Source organism: Convolutriloba macropyga, chromosome 4, assembly GCF_964194025.1.
Source record: "Convolutriloba macropyga chromosome 4, txConMacr16.3, whole genome shotgun sequence".
Lineage (NCBI taxonomy): Eukaryota > Metazoa > Xenacoelomorpha > Acoela > Convolutidae > Convolutriloba > Convolutriloba macropyga.
This window is the reverse complement of record NC_134471.1, coordinates 68186248-68207862: the sequence shown is the minus strand read 5'-3', so window position 1 is coordinate 68207862 and position 21615 is coordinate 68186248. Positions and strand designations below refer to the sequence as shown.

Genomic DNA, 21615 nt, shown 5'->3' with positions numbered 1-21615 from the left:
TGCTAACACTGCGTCAAGACAAAGCAATATGCTCAAAACTGCATCCGGAAATCTCATATCCGCTTCAGATGTTCAAAAACCTTCCAAACGTGCGCTTGAAAGTTAATACAATAGAGATAAACTACTTTGTCCAAACAAGTCCAGGCTAAAAACAAAGGAAATTTGAAAATGCCGCACGTGAACAAAAAAAGTCGCTCGCTAAGCAAATTATCTTCACGTCAAGTTTTCTCGATCCCTATCAGAATGATGGGCAGAGAAACCACTTTTTTCCTCTCGTAATTTGGATTTTGTATAAGAGCTTGCCCTACAAGCTTGTTTTCTCCCGCGTAAAGGACCTGTACATGCTGTTTTGTTGACACTTCATGCAGAACATTTTACCTTTTTGCAGTTCAATAAATAACCACCATTTGATAGATCAAACAACCCAAAATTTGCATACAGTTAAAATTAGGGAAGGGAAAGATTAATGAAGAGACAAATAGATCACAGCACACGATTGCCGTCGCTGTGATCTTTGACGATCGTCGCTGTGATCTTTGACGATCTTTCACGATTGACGATCGCCGAAAAAATACCTGTACATGCTGTTTTGTTGACACTCCATGCAGAACAATTAACCTTTCAATAAATAACCACCATTTGATAGATCAAACAACCCAAACTTTACATACAGTTAAAATTGGGGAAAGGAAAGATTAATAAAGAGAAAAATAGATCAGCACACGATTGCCGTCGCTATAGAAAAATAATCAAACTCTTCTAAAAATAATCTATTGAAAAATTTTTAAAAACTCTTGTAGGGCAATAACAAATTTCAACTAAATCTCGTTGCAATTATAACTGTCATCAGCTCCAACATTTCTCGTCACTCCTCAAATTGAAACAATGGCCGAAAAAATAGTTTGATGGAAAGCAACAGTAGGTCATGATCTACATTTTTGTATTATTCACATTATCAAATTATTTCATCGGTGGGTGGGTTATGCAACTGTTGCTAACCACACAATATAGTGAAACAGAAAATTTCAAGTCGTTCGAAATGTTAGAGCTGCAATCAAACCATTGGATAGTTTTGGTTATGTTTATTAGAGAGAACCAGTGAGGCCATTCATTAATGAGATTAAAAACAGGAAATCAAAAAAACTAAAAAACGCAAAAAAACTCCGAAAACCACAGATGTTTTATTCAAACAAGACGTGACTACAAGCAGTGTGTTAAAACAAACCATTCATACAAACCATTAGACGCCCATTGATGAATTCAAAAATTCAACTATACATAATAAGAACACATGCATAACCTTTAAAAACTATTAGTTTAAAAATATAAGAAAACAAAGGATATTAAAGTCCAACTGCCGCACGTAAACAAAAAAAATGCTTTCAAAAACCGATAATCTGTTTCTCCATCAGTTTCTGACTACACTTAAAGAACAGCATGAAAAAAAATTCACGCCTAAAAACTTGCTTTTCCCTCCCCTTTTCTATTCCATCGTGACCAAAATCACTACTCTAACTTGTCTTCACATTGAGAAATTTATGGAGAAGTTATCAACCTCCACAGTGAACTATTTTTTGAACAACCTCAAGAAAGCGAAAAAACTGTATGGCAACTTTACAATTAAACATAGCAAAAGATTGCTGGAAAATAGACGCCATTGATTCTCGTAACCACAATTGAGATTAAAACACCAAAAACCAAAAAAAAAATGATTGTTGTACAAGAATTTTAAGTGGTATCAATTTTAATTGAATATCAAAGCTAGTCATACTCCGTTTTCGTAAAGAGATGATATAGCGATAAGTATCGATACCAATAAATATTAAACCTGGTGACTCATTTTAGTTAGAACAAAATTGAAATAACGGTCATCTAAAACTGGTCTTTATGGGGTTCATCCAGTTTCTGGTTCGGGCACTAAAACTGTTAAATTGAGATCGCTTTGAAGGGCTACTGCTGTTTAAAAGCACGCCAAGCACTATACGAGAACAATGAAACTAGCTAACAGTGGAAAAGCTAACAGTGGAATTAGCTAGCAGTGGAACAGCTTTTTTGTGCAAGCAAAAAATGTTCAAAGCCTTCAGCGTTGGACAAAAAATTGGCCGCAATTGGACATAAAAAAATCCCTTTTGTTTACCAAAAGCAACAAAACTATTTCCATTCAAATCGAAAGTACATCATAAACAATCAATTAGAAAAATTGATTTCAACATGAAAATCCATCCCCGAAAATTGAATAAAATTGCTAACACTGCGTCAAGTCAAAGCAATATGCTTAAAATTGCATCCGGGAATCTCATATCCGCTTCAGATGTTCAAAAATCTTCCAAACGTGCGCTTGAAAGCTAATACAAGAGATAAACTACTTTGTCCAAACAAGTCCAGGCTAAAAACAAAGGAACTTTGATAATGCCGCACGTGAACAAAAAAATTCGCTCGCTAAGCAAATTATCTTCACGTCAAGTTTTCTCGATCCCTATCAGAATGATGTGCAGAGAAATCACTTTTTTCCTCTCGTAATTTGGATTTTATATGAGCTTGCCCTACAAGCTTGTTTTCACCCGCGTAAATGACCTGTACATGCTGTTTTGTTGACACTCCATGCAGAACAATTAACCTTTCAATAAATAACCACCATTTGATATATCAAACAACCCAAACTTTACATACAGTTAAAAATGGGGAAAGGAAAGATTAATAAAGAGAAAAATAGATCAGCACACGATTGCCGTCGCTATAGAAAAATAATCAAACTCTTCTAAAAATAATCTATTGAAAAAGTTTTAAAAACTCTTGTAGGGCAATAACAACAAATTTCAACTAAATCTCGCTGCAATTATAACTGTTATCACCTCTAACATTTCTCGTCACTCCTCAAATTGAAACAATGGCCGAAAAAATAGTTTGATGGAAAGCAACAGTAGGTCATGATCTACATTTTTGTATTATTCACATTATCAAATTATTTCATCGGTGGGTGGGTTATGCAACTGTTGCTAACCACACAATATAGTGAAATAGAAAATTTCAAGTCGTTCAAAATGTTAGAGCTGCAATCAAACCATTGGATAGTTTTGGTTATGTTTATTAGAGAGAACCAGTGACACCATTCATTAATGAGATTAAAAACAGGAAATCAAAAAAAACTAAAAAACGCACAAAACTCCCAAAACCACAGATGTTAACCACACAATATAGTGAAATAGAAAATTTACTCCTCTTTAGCCCTCTTTAAAAGCGTCAAATTAGTCACTTTTTGCAAAGCGGATGTGTTTCATTTTTTCAACTCAATTTCTATGTTATATTTCATGTCAAATAACGGATCACTCTCATTGTAATAGCTAAGCCAAAACTTTTGGCCATAACAGACAATTTAAGTAACATAGCCGGCAGATTGCTGGAATAGCTGCGAGAGAATAGACTTGTGTGCCATATAATAGAGATAGAAACAGATACAGATATAAGTTGAAAAAGGTATCGACGCCGCTCAAAAAGATAAAAAAAACATTCAGCGATAAATTAATAAAGCTTGTCAAAATTCATTGCGCAGAAACCCTTTCATTGGGGACTTTTATTACACATATGAGTTCCTTTGAGCTTAATTTAATTCAAATTAAACTTAAGTTTTGAAGTGAAAAAGTCATTTTATTGAGTGAGGTAGGTCACGTATGATCAAAATCTGGATCTTTTCCGTTTGTGTCCCCCTAGCTTAGCGGGTGCATATTATTTGCAACCCCCCAGACGCACGTGCCATATTTCTACATAATTATTTACTATATAATGTCACGTGCTCTGTAACTGGGGGGGCGCAAAACGTACAGGGGGGGCGCAAAACGTACAGGGGGGGGCACAAATGGAAAAGATCCCAAAATCTAATCACTCAAAAACCTTTGCTAGAGAGAGAGAGAGAGGGAAATGACGTGACGCGCGCAAAAGCCTTGTGAGAGAAAGAAAATTTGATTTTTCGGCTTTGGTGTATGAACAAATGTAAAACAAAAAAAGAGCGTCAGACGACGAAACAAAAAACATAGCACGAAAAGTCCTGACGTACAACGAATTTTCATTGCATTAAAAAAAACTAGACCTAGAACGGATTATGAGGGAATCGGGAAAACCATTTCTGAAAAAATTAGATCAACAAATGAAAAAAAGAAAATCAATGTCAAAATACCTCAGGTGAACAAAAAACGAACGAGAAATAAAAATTTCATTCAAACAAAACACTCGGCCTAGAATGAACTGTGAGTGGATTGCAAAAACCATTTAGAAAAAATCCAATCCAAAAAATCGAGAAAACATAGCCGGCAGATTGCCGGAATAGCTGCGAAAGAATAGACATGCGTGCCATATAATAGATAGAAACAGATACAGATCTTAATTGAAAAAAAAATGACGCCGCTCAAAAAACTAGGCTAAAAAACATTCAGCGCTAAATTAATAAAGCTTGTTAAAATTCATCCCACAGAAGCCCCTTATTAGGGACCTTTACTTCAAATATGAGTTCCTTTGACCTTAAACAAATTCAAATTAAACTTAAGTTTTAAAGTGCAAAAGTCATTTTATTGAGTGAGGTAAGTCACGCATGATCAAAATCTAATCACGCAAATAACCTAAAAAATTTCGCTAAAGCGAGTGAGAAATGACGTCACGCGCGCAAATGCCGTTAGTGAGAGGAAGAGGTCATTCAGAAAATTTGACTTTTTCAGCTTTGCTGTGTGAACAAATGTAAAACGAAAAAAGAGCGTCAGACGACGAAACAAAAAAAACCAAGAGCACCGCAATATAGCTACGCTCAGCTTACAGCTTCGCAGCTATAAAAAAACAGTGACAATCAAAGTGAAATTGCCGCATGTGAACAAAAAACCACTAGCGAAAAGGCGAATTTTTGTTCAAGCACCGCTTTCTCACTGTGCTTGAAAATTAGAGCGACAAAATTTCACGCCGCAAAACCAATCGCTCTTTCGCTCCACTTCTTGTTTCGGCGTGACCAAAATCCCTGCTCCAATTTGACTTCAAAAATCATGAAAATGTGTGAACAGATCTTTAAAAAAAAGACAGCGTCCCAATACAATTCAAACTCTTCGAATTTTAAAAAACCAAGGACACCGCAATATAGCTCCGCTCAGCTTGCAGCTATAAAAAATACGTACTACCTAACGAATACAACGACTTATTTGACGATTCAAATGTGTCAACGGCCAAAAATTGAAAACGTAGCTAGAAAATTTTCTGATGATACACTCTATCAATAATCAGCTAAGAGTTCTTGTAGTCAATAGTAGTTTTGACTGAATCTGTAAATACACGCTGTTCTGAAGTTAGAAACACAATGCACTAATCTAAATTTTTCAATAATTTTCAATAAAGTCAAATTTAATTTACTTCACACAATCTTGTATCTACAGATTCATCAAAGATTCCAAGACGTAGCAGATTTTAAGTTTTGGTTGGATCTCTTCTCGATATTGGACTTAGTTCCGGATGACAATATTTACATTGATCAAAATTTATCAAGCATTCTACCATAAACGAACAGATCCAATTTCAAAAAATTTCACTGAAAGAAATGCAGGAGAAGCTACAAACTAAAACTAAAAAGCGCAATCAATGTCACAGATCATTACGACAATAAACTACATGGAAAATCTACTTTGCTTTTTGTCAAAATCGACATTACACAAAAATGAGATAAAAACTATGCAGATTTCAATAAAGAATCAAGGTCCGACAAAGAGACTGGGGACATGGACTGAAATATCTGACCATATCTGTTTCACAAAATCATCTAATGTAAAGATGTCTCCTTACTGAAGAAATAGCACCAAACATAAGGATATCGTCTTTTATTTGCTTCGTTCAAGCAAAATTCGATAAGGTGATGCTCACTGAACTGTGATCAGATTCCAAGCATGTTCAACGCGTTGAAAACTAACATTATTTATGAAAAACTGCTTCAAACGACTTAAGATCAGTACTGGGTCGGTTAGCCACGAAATTCCGAATTTCGTCTAAAAATGTGGCCCATTTTGATGACTACACTGAAAACCTATACGTGTGCAAACTGATAAAAAAAGCGCCAAAAATTTGCACTAGCTCAAGTTGGGCACACGCAGAAAAGTGAGTCCCAGTAACATCAAACTGACACGAATAAAACATCCACTTGTCATTTGAAGCAACTTTGAAAGAATCCTGTCTTATTATTTGTTGTTTTCTTTTCCCATCTTTTCTTTCTCGCGCATCAATTCATTAAATTCGTCTAACTTGATGCGCTGCATTGTCAGTCTCTCGTTCATTTCTTCCTCCTCCAATTTGCGTTTTTCGTCTTCGTCTGGTTCATACCAATCCGGAATCTCGAAGTCCTCTGGCTGTGCTCCCACGCCACACACCTGTAACCCAAATTTTGCTTCTTTAAATGAATCAACGGAAGCATCGAATGCCACCTCTTTTCGGCCGCCTTTTTAAAAAATTTTTTGCATGACCAAATATTTGGGTACCTTAAAAAATAGAACAAACCATGTTCTCCTGAAAATCAGAGATAAATATCAGCTAGGCCGTTTCAAGATATCGCTCGCCCTTGACTACTCATAAAAATACAGCCTTTATTATGCTTTCTTTATGATAGAGCTCGTTCCTGTATGTTCTAAACTCAAGTGTATTGGGAGAGAGCAAAAAAAGCATTGAACCACATATTTGCATCTGAAACCCCGAAGTAACCTCGCATATTTTGAAGTGAGGCCTATTTGTTTCTACAGAGCAGTTGTTGCATTTCCACGTGATTGCAACCCTTCCCTGTGTTCTGGTCCGAGCCCGAGGACTCACAGTAGGACGCCCTTGTCGTCTGAATGAATTGTTGCTCTCGTCTTGTCTACTCTGAACCTTCTTCCGCACACCACCCACTGATTGACCAGCATCCAGCCCCGAGTTACTGCACGAAGACAACAAATCGGAGTTTCAATAACGCTACCTAAGTGGCGTTCCATAGTAAATGAAACAGCCAGCTTTTTTTGGGAGGGGGTGAATTTTCGAATCAATTATGTCCAAAACAGACAATCTCAAAATACGAAAACATCTCACAGAAAACCACTATCATAATGCACAATTTTTTCTCTTTTCAACACTAAAAGTGGAAGGGTGGTGCTCACGTGAAGTGAGGGAGGGGGGGGGGGGGGCAATTGGAGCTGGGAGGTGAGGAGTAAATGGGCGAGATGGGTTCGTAGATTCAATTTTTTTTCAAAAAAAAATCACCTTGAAGAATACTGTCTGCTAATAAATCTTATATATACACATCAGAAACTAAACGTTCACTTAACTCTGAAATTTAATAGCGGAAGCAGATATTTGAAAAACATAGCCGACAGATTGCCAGAATAGCTGCGAAAGAATAGACATGCGTGCCATATAATAGATAGAAACAGATACAGATCTTAATTGAAAAAAAAAATGACGCCGCTCAAAAAACTAGGCTAAAAAACATTCAGCGCTAAATTAATAAAGCTTGTTAAAATTCATCCCACAGAAGCCTCTTATTGGGGACCTTTACTTCAAATATGAGTTCCTTTGACCTTAAACAAATTCAAATTAAACTTAAGTTTTAAAGTGCAAAAGTCATTTTATTGAGTGAGGTAAGTCACGCATGATCAAAATCTAATCACGCAAATAACCTAAAAAATTTCGCTAAAGCGAGTGAGAAAAGACGTCACGCGCGTAAAAGCCGTTAGTGAGAGGAAGAGGTCATTCAGAAAATTTGACTTTTTCAGCTTTGCTGTGTGAACAAATGTAAAACGAAAAAAGAGCGTCAGACGACGAAACAAGAAACATAGCCGGAAGAATTCCGGAAGCGACTCGAAGCTCCAAAATTAGAGCGACAAAATTTCACGCCGCAAAACCAATCGCTCTTTCGCTCCACTTCTTGTTTCGGCGTGACCAAAATCCCTGCTCCAATTTGACTTCAAAAATCATGAAAATGTGTGAACAGATCTTTAAAAAAAAGACAGCGTCCCAATACAATTCAAACTCTTCGAATTTTAAAAAACCAAGGACACCGCAATATAGCTCCGCTCAGCTTGCAGCTATAAAAAATACGTACTACCTAACGAATACAACGACTTATTTGACGATTCAAATGTGTCAACGGCCAAAAATTGAAAACGTAGCTAGAAAATTTTCTGATGATACACTCTATCAATAATCAGCTAAGAGTTCTTGTAGTCAATAGTAGTTTTGACTGAATCTGTAAATACACGCTGTTCTGAAGTTAAAAACACAATGCACTAATCTAAATTTTTCAATAATTTTCAATAAAGTCAAATTTAATTTACTTCACACAATCTTGTATCTACAGATTCATCAAAGATTCCAAGACGTAGCAGATTTTAAGTTTTGGTTGGATCTCTTCTCGATATTGGACTTAGTTCCGGATGACAATATTTACATTGATCAAAATTTATCAAGCATTCTACCATAAACGAACAGATCCAATTTCAAAAAATTTCACTGAAAGAAATGCAGGAGAAGCTACAAACTAAAACTAAAAAGCGCAATCAATGTCACAGATCATTACGACAATAAACTACATGGAAAATCTACTTTGCTTTTTGTCAAAATTGACATTACACAAAAATGAGATAAAAACTATGCAGATTTCAATAAAGAATCAAGGTCCGACAAAGAGACTGGGGACATGGACTGAAATATCTGACCGTATCTGTTTCACAAAATCATCTAATGTAAAGATGTCTCCTTACTGAAGAAATAGCACCAAACATAAGGATATTGTCTTTTATTTGCTTCGTTCAAGCAAAATTCGATAAGGTGATGCTCACTGAACTGTGATCAGATTCCAAGCATGTTCAACGCGTTGAAAACTAACATTATTTATGAAAAACTGCTTCAAACGACTTAAGATCAGTACTGGGTCGGTTAGCCACGAAATTCCGAATTTCGTCTAAAAATGTGGCCCATTTTGATGACTACACTGAAAACCTATACGTGTGCAAACTGATAAAAAAAGCGCCAAAAATTTGCACTAGCTCAAGTTGGGCACACGCAGAAAAGTGAGTCCCAGTAACATCAAACTGACACGAATAAAACATCCACTTGTCATTTGAAGCAACTTTGAAAGAATCCTGTTTTATTATTTGTTGTTTTCTTTTCCCATCTTTTCTTTCTCGCGCATCAATTCATTAAATTCGTCTAACTTGATGCGCTGCATTGTCAGTCTCTCGTTCATTTCTTCCTCCTCCAATTTGCGTTTTTCGTCTTCGTCTGGTTCATACCAATCCGGAATCTCGAAGTCCTCTGGCTGTGCTCCCACGCCACACACCTGTAACCCAAATTTTGCTTCTTTAAATGAATCAACGGAAGCATCGAATGCCACCTCTTTTCGGCCGCCTTTTTAAAAAATTTTTTGCATGACCAAATATTTGGGTACCTTAAAAAATAGAACAAACCATGTTCTCCTGAAAATCAGAGATAAATATCAGCTAGGCCGTTTCAAGATATCGCTCGCCCTTGACTACTCATAAAAATACAGCCTTTATTATGCTTTCTTTATGATAGAGCTCGTTCCTGTATGTTCTAAACTCAAGTGTATTGGGAGAGAGCAAAAAAAGCATTGAACCACATATTTGCATCTGAAACCCCGAAGTAACCTCGCATATTTTGAAGTGAGGCCTATTTGTTTCTACAGAGCAGTTGTTGCATTTCCACGTGATTGCAACCCTTCCCTGTGTTCTGGTCCGAGCCCGAGGACTCACAGTAGGACGCCCTTGTCGTCTGAATGAATTGTTGCTCTCGTCTTGTCTACTCTGAACCTTCTTCCGCACACCACCCACTGATTGACCAGCATCCAGCCCCGAGTTACTGCACGAAGACAACGAATCGGAGTTTCAATAACGCTACCTAAGTGGCGTTCCATAGTAAATAAAACAGCCAGCTTTTTTTGGGAGGGGGTGAATTTTCGAATCAATTATGTCCAAAACAGACAATCTCAAAATACGAAAACATCTCACAGAAAACCACTATCATAATGCACAATTTTTTCTCTTTTCAACACTAAAAGTGGAAGGGTGGTGCTCACGTGAAGTGAGGGAGGGGGGGGGGGCAATTGGAGCTGGGAGGTGAGGAGTAAATGGGCGAGATGGGTTCGTAGATTCAATTTTTTTTCAAAAAAAAATCACCTTGAAGAATACTGTCTGCTAATAAATCTTATATATACACATCAGAAACTAAACGTTCACTTAACTCTGAAATTTAATAGCGGAAGCAGATATTTGAAAAACATAGCCGACAGATTGCCAGAATAGCTGCGAAAGAATAGTCTTGCGTGCCGTATGATAGAGATAGAAACAGATACAGATATAAGTTGAAAAAGTTATCGACGCCGCGTAAAAAGCTATGTAAAAAAATTGAACGATAAATTAATAATAAAGCCTGTTAAAATTCATTGCGCAGAAGTCTTTTAAATAGGGACCATTTGTACACAGAGGAGTTCCTTTGCCCTTAAACTAATTCAAAATAAACTTTAATTTTAAAGTGCAAAAGTCATTTTATTGAGTGAGGTAAGTCACTTATGATCAAAATCTAATCACGCAAAAAAACTTTTGCTAGCGAGAGTGAGAAATGACGTCACGCGCGCAAAAGCAGTTAGTGAGAGGAAGAAGTCATTCAGAAAATTTGACTTTTCAGCTTTGAGGTGTGAACAAATGTAAAACGAAAAAAGAGCGAAACAGAAAAACATAGCATGACAAGTCCTGACGTACACTTCAAAGAATTCTCATTGACTAAACAGAAAACTAGACCTAGAACGGACTATGAATGGATTGGTAAAACCATTTAGAAAAAAATCCAATCCAAAAATCGAAAAAACAGTAAAAATCAAAGTGAAATTGCCGCATGTGAACAAAAAATCACTAGCGAGAAAGCGAATTTTTGTTCAAACACCGTTTTCTCACTCTACTTTAAATTTAGAGCGAACAAAAAAAATCACGCCGCAAAACCACAGGATTTTTCGCTCCACTTCCTGTTTCGGCGTGACCAAAATCACAACTCCAATTTGACTTCAAAAATCATGAAAATGTGTGAACAGCGCCCCAATACAATTCAAATTCTTGGAATTGTAAAAAAAACCGAGAGCACCACAATATAGCTCCGCTCAGCTTAAAAATTCGCAGCTATAAAAAGTAAAAGTTCAAGACAAACGAAGCGAAGAAATGCTGAAGCACCACCGGTGGACCTTGAGAAAAACCTTAAATGTTCGCATAAAACGTTCTTTCTTCACTGTTACGCACAATATCTATATTTGAGTGTCACATTTTGAACTTTCCGGATTCAAAACAAAAAGCTTTTCCTTTGTAAATCGGCATTGGAAACGGAGGCGACTTCATCGCCATCGTCATAATTGTCCCTGCATTCAGAGGCTGTTCAAGTGATATCTGGACAAAGTGAATTAAAAAAGAAACCGCGTTATTGAAAGCAAACATTACATTAAACATTACATTAAAAAAGGAACTTAAGGGGAAGCAAAAAATACAGATCGATTGATAGTGCAGGTGCAAAAAATCTTTGTTAATATTAAATCCGCCCTCTGATGCTCGCAAATTGGTACCAATTCAAACAAAACGACAAAACTACTGCCAGTTAAAATTTCAAATTCATTCTGCAAACGAAATTTTTCAGGAAGAACCAAAATTTTCGCGGAAAAGAACCAAAAATTTTCACGGAAAAAAATCCAAAAATTTTCACCGGAAAAGAACCAAAATTTTTAAAGGAAAAGAACAAAAAATTTTCAAGGAAAAGATCCAAAATTTTTAAAGGAAAAGAACAAAAAATTTTCAAGGAAAAGATCCAAAAATTTTCACCAGAAAAGAACCAGGGAAACAAAGAAAAGGACCAACAACCATTATTTTAGTGACCAACTTTCAGCGTATAAACCTCAGATCAAAAATGACTCGTACAAACGCGATTTGATTACTGCAAAATACAACTGTGCAGTCTCCTATTGGTTCAAAACTGTCGAAAAAAGCGAAACAAAATAAGGAGAGCGATGAATTGAGAAAATTCATTGATTTCATAGTTGTAATTTGGCAAAAGTGCTGCAAAATATCAGCCAACCCAAATATCTATTCAGCAGCGTACAAACAGCCTAAAATTTATGGAGAGTAACCAAAATATACTTATTCTACAATTTCATGCCCTCAAACTAATTCAAAATAAACTTTAATTTTAAAGTGCAAAAGTCATTTTATTGAGTGAGGTAAGTCACTTATGATCAAAATCTAATCACGCAAAAAAACTTTTGCTAGCGAGAGTGAGAAATGACGTCACGCGCGCAAAAGCAGTTAGTGAGAGGAAGAAGTCATTCAGAAAATTTGACTTTTCAGCTTTGAGGTGTGAACAAATGTAAAACGAAAAAAGAGCGAAACAGAAAAACATAGCATGACAAGTCCTGACGTACACTTCAAAGAATTCTCATTGACTAAACAGAAAACTAGACCTAGAACGGACTATGAATGGATTGGTAAAACCATTTAGAAAAAAAATCCAATCCAAAAATCGAAAAAACAGTAAAAATCAAAGTGAAATTGCCGCATGTGAACAAAAAATCACTAGCGAGAAAGCGAATTTTTGTTCAAACACCGTTTTCTCACTCTACTTTAAATTTAGAGCGAAAAAAAATCACGCCGCAAAACCACTGGATTTTTTGCTCCGCTTCCTGTTTCGGCGTGACCAAAATCACAACTCCAATTTGACTTCAAAAATCATGAAAATGTGTGAACAGCGCCCCAATACAATTCAAATTCTTGGAATTGTAAAAAAAACCGAGAGCACCGCAATATAGCTCCGCTCAGCTTACAAATTCGCAGCTATAAAAAGTAAAAGTTCAAGACAAACGAAGCGAAGAAATGCTGAAGAACCACCGGTGGACCTTGAGAAAAACTTTAAATGTTCGCATAAAACGTTCATTCTTCACTGTTACGCACAATATCTATATTTGAGTGTCACATTTTGAACTTTCCGGATTCAAAACAAAAAGCTTTTCCTTTGTAAATCGGCATTGGAAACGGCGGCGACTTCATCGCCATCGTCATAATTGTCCCTGCATTCAGAGGCTGTTCAAGTGAAATCTGGACAAAGTGAATTAAAAAAGAAACCGCGTTATTGAAAGCAAACATTACATTAAACATTACATTAAAAAAGGAACTTAAGGGGAAGCAAAAAATACAGATCGATTGATAGTGCAGGTGCAAAAAATCTTTGTTAATATTAAATCCGCCCTCTGATGCTCGCAAATTGGTACCAATTCAAACAAAACTACTGCCAGTTAAAATTTCAAATTAATTCTGCAAACGAAATTTTTCAGGAAGAACCAAAATTTTCGCGGAAAAGAACCAAAAATTTTCACGGAAAAAAATCCAAAAATTTTCACCGGAAAAGAACCAAAATTTTTAAAGGAAAAGAACAAAAAATTTTCAAGGAAAAGATCCAAAAATTTTCACCAGAAAAGAACCAGGGAAACAAAGAAAAGGACCAACAACCATTATTTTAGTGACCAACTTTCAGCGTATAAACCTCAGATCAAAAATGACTCATACAAACGCGATTTGATTACTGCAAAATACAACTGTGCAGTCTCCTATTGGTTCAAAACTGTCGAAAAAAGCGAAACAAAATAAGGAGAGCGATGAATTGAGAAAATTCATTGATTTCATAGTTGTAATTTGGCAAAAGTGCTGCAAAATATCAGCCAACCCAAATATCTATTCAGCAGCGTACAAACAGCCTAAAATTTATGGAGAGTAACCAAAATATACTTATTCTACAATTTCATTTGCAAGCTACAATTAACTTAACCATTAGTACCATTTCCATCTTCCTTTAAGGATTACAATATCAGCAAAGCTCACAAAATAGCGTAGAAAACTCTAGCCAAATCTTTCGTGAGTTGCTTTACCTGTTTTACTTTTAATTTTAGCTCTCTTTAATTCATTGAAAAAAAATTGTCAAGAAAATTTAGTTAAGTCATCGTTTTCTTTGTCCCATCACGAAAAAACTCAATATAAAGCATAAAACTTTTGAGCTAATTCGACACTCTTCATGTAACTTGCATATATATATATATATATATATATTTATACACGTATATATATATATATATATTTATACATGTATATATATATATATATATATATATATATATATATATATATATATATATATGTATATATATGTATAACAATATATACATATATATATATATATATATATATATTTACACACACACATATATATATATATATATATATACATATAGTTATACATGTATATATATATATATATATATATATATATATATATATATATAATGACGGCGAATTGCATTAATGATGCTGCCTCGTTGGTGGAGAGAAATCTCGAATGACATACGCTTACCAGAATTATACCACACCTAGAGGTTTCTTAGGCCCATATCATATTTCAGGTCAATTTCTTTTGCAGGTCAATTTCTTTTGCTTCCAATTATCGAAAATTTTTTGACCAGATTAAATTTTACCAAATTCAGAAGTATATAGCTTTTTTTATTTGATAAACTGTCTCCACGTGCAGTAAAAAACACTAAGTCATTGCAACAATGATAGCGGAAACAAGAATGAACCTCTACAACAGCAGAAGTGAAATCAGTAAAAAGTATGCACATGGATCCGCGTAGTTTTAGCAATATACATCCTGACAGTGGACAAAGAAAGTCGTGTAATTCTCAACTCGGATCGTACTGTTTTCTTAGGCCCATATCATATTTCAGGTCAATTTCTTTTGCAGGTCAATTTCTTTTGCTTCCAATTATCGAAAATTTTTTGACCAGATTAAATTTTACCAAAATCAGAAGTATATAGCTTTTTTTATTTGATAAACTGTCTCCACGTGCAGTAAAAAACACTAAGTCATTGCAACAATGATAGCGGAAACAAGAACGAACCTCTACAACAGCAGAAGTGAAATCATTAAAAAGTATGCACATAGATCCGCGTAGTTTTAGCAATATACATCCTGACAGTGGACAAAGAAAGTCGTGTAATTCTCAACTCGGATCGTACTGTTTTGAAATCCAGAAGCTATAAACTTCCAGAGCATAACGATGGCACCACACTAATTGAAATAAACTTATGGTTTATCAGGAGCAAACTGACTCTGACTGAAAATGAAGTTGCAACTCAAATTGTAAGACCACTTCAAGCAAGTTCTGACAAAACTGCTATCAATATGTTCTATCTTTCACAGATTAAAAAATGCTTTGAGAAATAAAGATGATTAAAAGTTTTAAAAATTACAGGTAGCTAAAAAAAACATACCCGGCAGATTGCCGTTAAATAGCCGCCGTTGATTCCCATAACTCTATTGGGATTGAAAGAAAAGAAAATATCAACAAAAATTGATTTTTGTATAAAAACATTTTTAGAGGCGATTTATTTTGATGTTATTTGGTAATTGAACATACTCCTGTCTCTCAGTGAGAGGCTACAGGGTCTAGTATCAATACCAATAAGCATTATAGATAGTAACTAAAACTTATGAGAACAAAGTTCAAGTACCGGGCATCTAAAAATGGGCTTTATGGGTTTATCCCGTTTCTATTTCTGACTTTTTATACTGACTCTCTTCATTTTGAATTGCTTTGCTGAGCAGCTGCTGTTTAAAAGGACTTTGAGCAGAATGACAGAAGATAGGATCACTATAATAGCCGGCTGAAAAGATGAGGGCGTCTATTAATCAATACAGAAAATTGTTTATCAGGGTAAAAAATACGCATGCCATTTATGAAAACATACAAAGCTGTTAAACGTATTCTGTCAAAAAACGAGATTGAAAAAATTTACCAAGAAAATGTATAGCACGATTTACTTAGACACAGGAAGTTGAAACGAGAATATAAATTTAAAAAACGATCGATATCTCAGACCACTAAGAGCAAGTTATGGCAACGCTTCTGTCAATATGCTGTCTCTTTTAAAGGTTAAAAAGAGTTACAAATGAAGATGGTTAAAAGTTTAAAAACTTACATACAACTTAAAATTCAATAAAGCGTCTTGTGTATATGGCTAAACGACCAGCACACCAATTAGAAAAAGAACAAGTTATCCAATATATCCTGCAAAAAATGTTCACAGTTAGAAAGCAGAAGAAAGAATTTATTTAGCAAGAGGCATAATTGCCAAGATGTACCTAATTTTTTTTTACTGCAGGAACGAAAAAGTTGATTTATGAGTTTTCAATTAATATTAGTAACAAGGATAGTCAGACTTTTAAATCTTTAAGTTGAATAGTCTGCGTTTCCTCAATTTTCGTTTTATTTATCAAAAATATTGAGAATTGTGCAAACAATTCGGAAGTTTTGTTCTGATCAAGTTGTTATCGTCGGGAGGCTCAGCTGAACAAGGCCATAGAGACAAGAAATATCTAAATGCTCAACTAGCTTTTTTGTTCAACCAGTTATGGCTGATCGATACATTTGACGTAGCACAGCATTTTGTTCACTTTTAGGGTATTTTGAGCAAATGTAGATATTTCTGTCCAAATATGTTAATCTAAGAAACAATTTGGCGTCGCTAATACCCGAGGAGACCAACAGAAATGCGGTTATCAATCTCTATGTTATTTTTACAAGAAAAGAGATTTGAATCAGAGTTTTACGCCCATTTTTAAGATCTTCGCATTTTAACGTGGGTTTAAATTTTTAACCTCAATGAGAAGTCAAATTGAAGCAATCATTTTGGCGACGCTAGGATAATAAATGCAGCAAAAGAATTTTGACTACTTTTTTCCCTGTTTTTTTTCCAATTTCTGTAAACGCTCATAAAGCTGATACATAACTTGTTAGGTAGCACAGATTCTTATGTTTGAACCCATTTCAGTTTTTTGTAAGCTTTACTTGTATTTTTTGTAGTCTTGTCACATAGGTTCACTACGACAGGTCCTACTGAGTGTTCAAAAAGACATGAGCAAAGTTATATGATGTTTTCTTTGCAAAGATTATTTGATTTTATGACTTTTAGCGTCGGGTAAAATTTTTGGAATATTACTGAATTCTGCCTGGATATTGGGTTCCTTCAAGTTGAATCACTAAGGTTTAAGAATGAGAGGATAATGGACCTCTCTACGGCGGAATGAATCAACGCTTTTATAGCGTTTTGAGTCAATAAATTTTAGCGAAAAATAATTAGTTTTTGCGGCTATTTGTTGACTTCTGTCTTTCCTTATTACTTAATCTCATCAATGAAATGTATATCATCTAAAGACGCATAATAGAATCCATTTAATGTTTTCAGTCGAAATTGTTCGGTTCTTTTGGTTTTGACGCCATGTATAATTGTTTCGCCTGTTCATGTTCCTGACTGCCTTTGTAGCTCTTTACGTGGCATTATTACTATGTCTCATTATTGACATATATATTAGGACTTTCTGAGGAACTGTAAATTCGCAATTATATTGTGTGAAGTCAATTGTTCAAGCTTTTACGACTTTAAAATCGTTTGTCTTCAAACAATGAGATTTTTGAATTTCGCCTCTTTTTTCACTTCTTTTTGACAAATATAATCTTCTCATTAATGAGAAGAACTAAGTGAGCAGCAGACAGCGCTTTCTATTGCAACTAAGTGAATCTGTTTAGTGGTTATAGTTTTCATCAAAATTTTTAACTTCAAAACTGGTTTTTTAAAAACCAGCTCTTATCCTCATTAATAACAGCTCTGTCATCAGAATTCTATTGCGGTCTGAGTGGTTCTGTAGCGGAATTTTCTGACTAAGCCAACATTTACTTTTGAAAACTATTAGTTATTTTTCGATGACTTATTGGTGTTTACTAGCCGTGTTGTTATTTGTCACTTTGTCACTAACTTCAATTAAGAATGATTATTGCAAACTTCAATTACTGAAGACTTTGAAGTGGTTACTGATTTTACACTGCAAATACGCGTTTTAATAGGAGGCTGCTGTGTTTCGAACACCACTAATTTTCAAAAACTTTTTTGATCTAAAAATTTAAAATTGTGTTAATCATTTCAAGTGATTCTGAAATGTGTTGTTCAACTCCAATTCGATTCATTTAAGTGAACGAAAATTAACCAGATTAACCGATTGTATCAGCCTCACTTGCATATTTGTCAGTCCTAATTTGAGAATACATCAGGTTTTAAATTACATAGTATGATCTACTCTTTATTATTTTGACTTTTCCGATCTCTGCTTGACTTGGAACGTATTCAATTCAAAAAGTGTGGATGCGCGAGGTCAGAACATTAAATGCGAAAGCAAATTACCAAACCTCCTGGTTGTTATTGTTACGGCCTGCAAAAAAACCCTTATCCAGAAAAAAAATATACTCACATTTTGTTATTGAGTTGTTAAAGAACCAACAGTTGCCAGATTCCTCATAACACAAAGGGAGAAAATGTCTCGTTGTTTTGGTCTACGGATCAAACATAGCCGGCAGATCGCCGGAAACTTGTTGCCGTTGACGCGCTTGACGCATATCGGGATTTAAAATCTGTTCTTTTTTGTGTTTTAGGACTCTATACAGTTGGACTCTATACAGTTGAACTCTTGAAACAGTTGAAACTATACATAAATCAACTTGTAAACTTAAAGCTAATTAGCTTAATACCAATGTGAGCTAGCAAACACTCAATGAACTTTGATAAGCTAATTCTCAATATTATAATGACCGGGCTTTATCGGTTTATCTCGCCCTTTTTGATTTTGACCTTTTGACTTTGACAGTATTCACCACATTGCGTTATTGAAGAATTGCGTAGTTGAAACAGTGGGTGAGGTAAAATAGAAGTCAAACGTGAAAATCGTGACTTCTGTAAAACGAAAAACGTGATCAAAAGGTAAAGCGAATTAAAAACATATAACAGGACAAGTCCTGAAATACAATCCAAAGAATTGAACGAAAAACTTAGAAGTACTCTACCTGACCAGCAGATCAATTGAGCAACGCCAGCCAAAACGCAAACAAAATCATCTCAAAAAGCTGAGAAACTAAAACAATCAGACTAACTAACAAACTAAACAAAAAAAAACTCATTTCTAAAACTCTTGAAGTTTTTATCCCGAAGGCAATATTTCCCTTTTGTTTATATATATATATATATATATATATATATATATATATATATATATATACATACATATATAAACATATATATATATATATATATATATATATATATATATATATATATATACATATATATATATAATATATATATATATATATATATATACATATATATATATATATAATTATATATATATATATATATATATATTATATATATATATACATATATATTATATATATATATATATATATATATTATATATATATATATATATATATATATATATATATATATATATATAATTTCAAAAATAAGTTCGCAACCAATTTTTGTCTCTGAAAACGGTCCAGTATATTATCTGCAAGACCCGAAAAAAATTCATTGGCCCTTGAAGATCGATTAACTCAGAAAATGACAAAAAAAATCAAGAAATTGAAATCAATTGCAAATTTTACAGAAATGTTGCTGAAAATTATGATATTATCTTTAGAACCATTTCTGTGTCTCTATAGGCTATCGCTATAGTAACCCAATTCCAAGCCGTTAAAAAAGTCATTGGCTCGTGATAGACAATCGATAGACAATAAATTTAAGAAAAAAAAATCAAACTTCAAAAATAGCAATTTGTTCTGTTAAAATGTTGAAAACCATTCTATTCGCCCTAGCAACTATGTATCAACATACTGTCAAACTCTGGAGGTGGTTACCTGGCTGCTGAAGCAAAAAAAAAACTGAATAAAAGACAAATGTTTTCAAAAATTGAAAACTCCAAATTTTATCAAAAAATTTCTTAAATGCGAAGTGTTAAACTGTTGAAAACATTTCCACTGACACTAACAACCATGCAGTAAAATTTTATCAGACCATGGAATAGTTTTTCTGGTCCTTGAGGATGGACAAAAATCAAAAACTGACAAAAATTTCAGGAAAAAGTGAAAAAATTGCATATTTAATCAAAATAATGCTAAAATTCAAGACATTAAAATTATGAAAATCATTCCATTGTTAATGGAAACTATGCAAAGTCCTATTATCAAACCTTAAAAGAGATTTCCTTGCCCCTGAGACCAGAAAAACTCAAAAACCAAAAAAAAATTTCAAACTTGAAAATTGCAAAAATTAGTATCATTTTGCGTGTTTGCGTTTGTAGTACCAAAACATATAGCTCATAAAAAGATCAAAACAAGCAATATTGTGTCGCAAAAGACCTTCATCAACTTTAAAAAACATAAACCTAGGACTAATCAAACAAAAAAAAACCCAAAAAACCACAAAATGAAAAATTGCACCATTTTCAGCCTAAAAACTTCTAAAAATGTCTTTTTAACCTCAAATAATTTCATCCCAGCAGCTGCACCACTGTACGCACTGGAAGGACTACTAAAGACCCTCTAATGAAACCTAATGCCCGCTGAGATTTACCTTTTGATCCCGTTTTGAAAGATCAACGTCATTGAAAAATGTTTGAAACATCATAAAAAAACAACGCACCAATACAATCCAAATCCTTTGGATTGTAAAAAAGGAGAGCACCTAAACAACAGCCGTTGAGAGGCTGACGGCTGCTATTAATAAGTATATTAATTCAGCGAAATTTTAGTCTGATAATATGACATTGCTGCATTCAGCTTGTAAATTAAAGGTGGAAAGTTTGAGATCTAAAATACAAATCTAAAAGATAAAAACTGAAAATTATTTGCGCCAATGAACCAGAAAAATGACGTTAAGCATACAATTCAGCCAACAAATTGCATAAATAAACCATAACCGACAAAACGTCGGAAGAATTGCTCTTGAACGACTAGTGGGACCTCTAATCAATTGCAGCCTGCTTCAGTCGGGGGGGGGGGGGGGGGGGGGGAGGAGCCTAAATTGGACTAAGAAGTTCTATAGTGGGCTTCAAATAAACATATTAGAGGTTAACATTTACCACTATTAAAATTTAAAGTAAAAAATTGACACCAGTTTCGGCGCACTTTTCATTTGACTTTTAGTATTAAATTGCCGCCAATTGAATTCAGCTGCTTGAAATTGTGATTGAGAGAGAAATTTAGATCACGCGAAATGCAAAAAAGTCAAGGGCGTAAAAGTCACTCCAAAAAGTCAAAAATGTCAAGCGAAAATTTTGCATAAAAAAGACACAAACGTTTACAATAATTGCTATGAAATACGTTCAGGAGCAATTAATTAAAGAAAACCTGAATTGCATAAATGAATTAACAAGAAAGAAAACGCCGAAATAAAAAAACGTAGCCGGAAGAAAACAAAAATTTTGAGTAGACTTAATCTAGAAAAAGCAGCCGAAAGCTCACCAGGATCACAAATCCAGATACAAAAGACATTTAGCGGCAATTTTTAAAACCGGCTAATTGACACACCATGAAAACCATAAACAAAATAAATAAAACTAAAACAAAATTCTACAAATACTACGTACAAACGTAAGAACACGTGTTTGATAAAGAGATCCGCCAAAAACTTTTAAAAATTGTCCCTT

At 34.4% G+C, this 21615-nt stretch overlaps 1 protein-coding gene across 1 annotated transcript in view; it reads right to left on the bottom strand.

Annotated features, from left to right (window-relative positions):
- The window catches only part of LOC142338144 (uncharacterized), a 116887-nt gene that overhangs the window by 34632 nt on the left and 60640 nt on the right, over positions 1 to 21615 (bottom strand). Inside the window, exons 9-12 of the mRNA XM_075387779.1 lie at positions 9651 to 9861; positions 9137 to 9322; positions 6715 to 6951; positions 6262 to 6386 (exon numbers count right to left, since the gene is read on the bottom strand). Coding sequence (XP_075243894.1) covers positions 6262 to 6386; positions 6715 to 6951; positions 9137 to 9322; positions 9651 to 9861 — 759 coding nt within the window. The remainder of the gene's footprint in view (positions 1 to 6261; positions 6387 to 6714; positions 6952 to 9136; positions 9323 to 9650; positions 9862 to 21615) is intronic.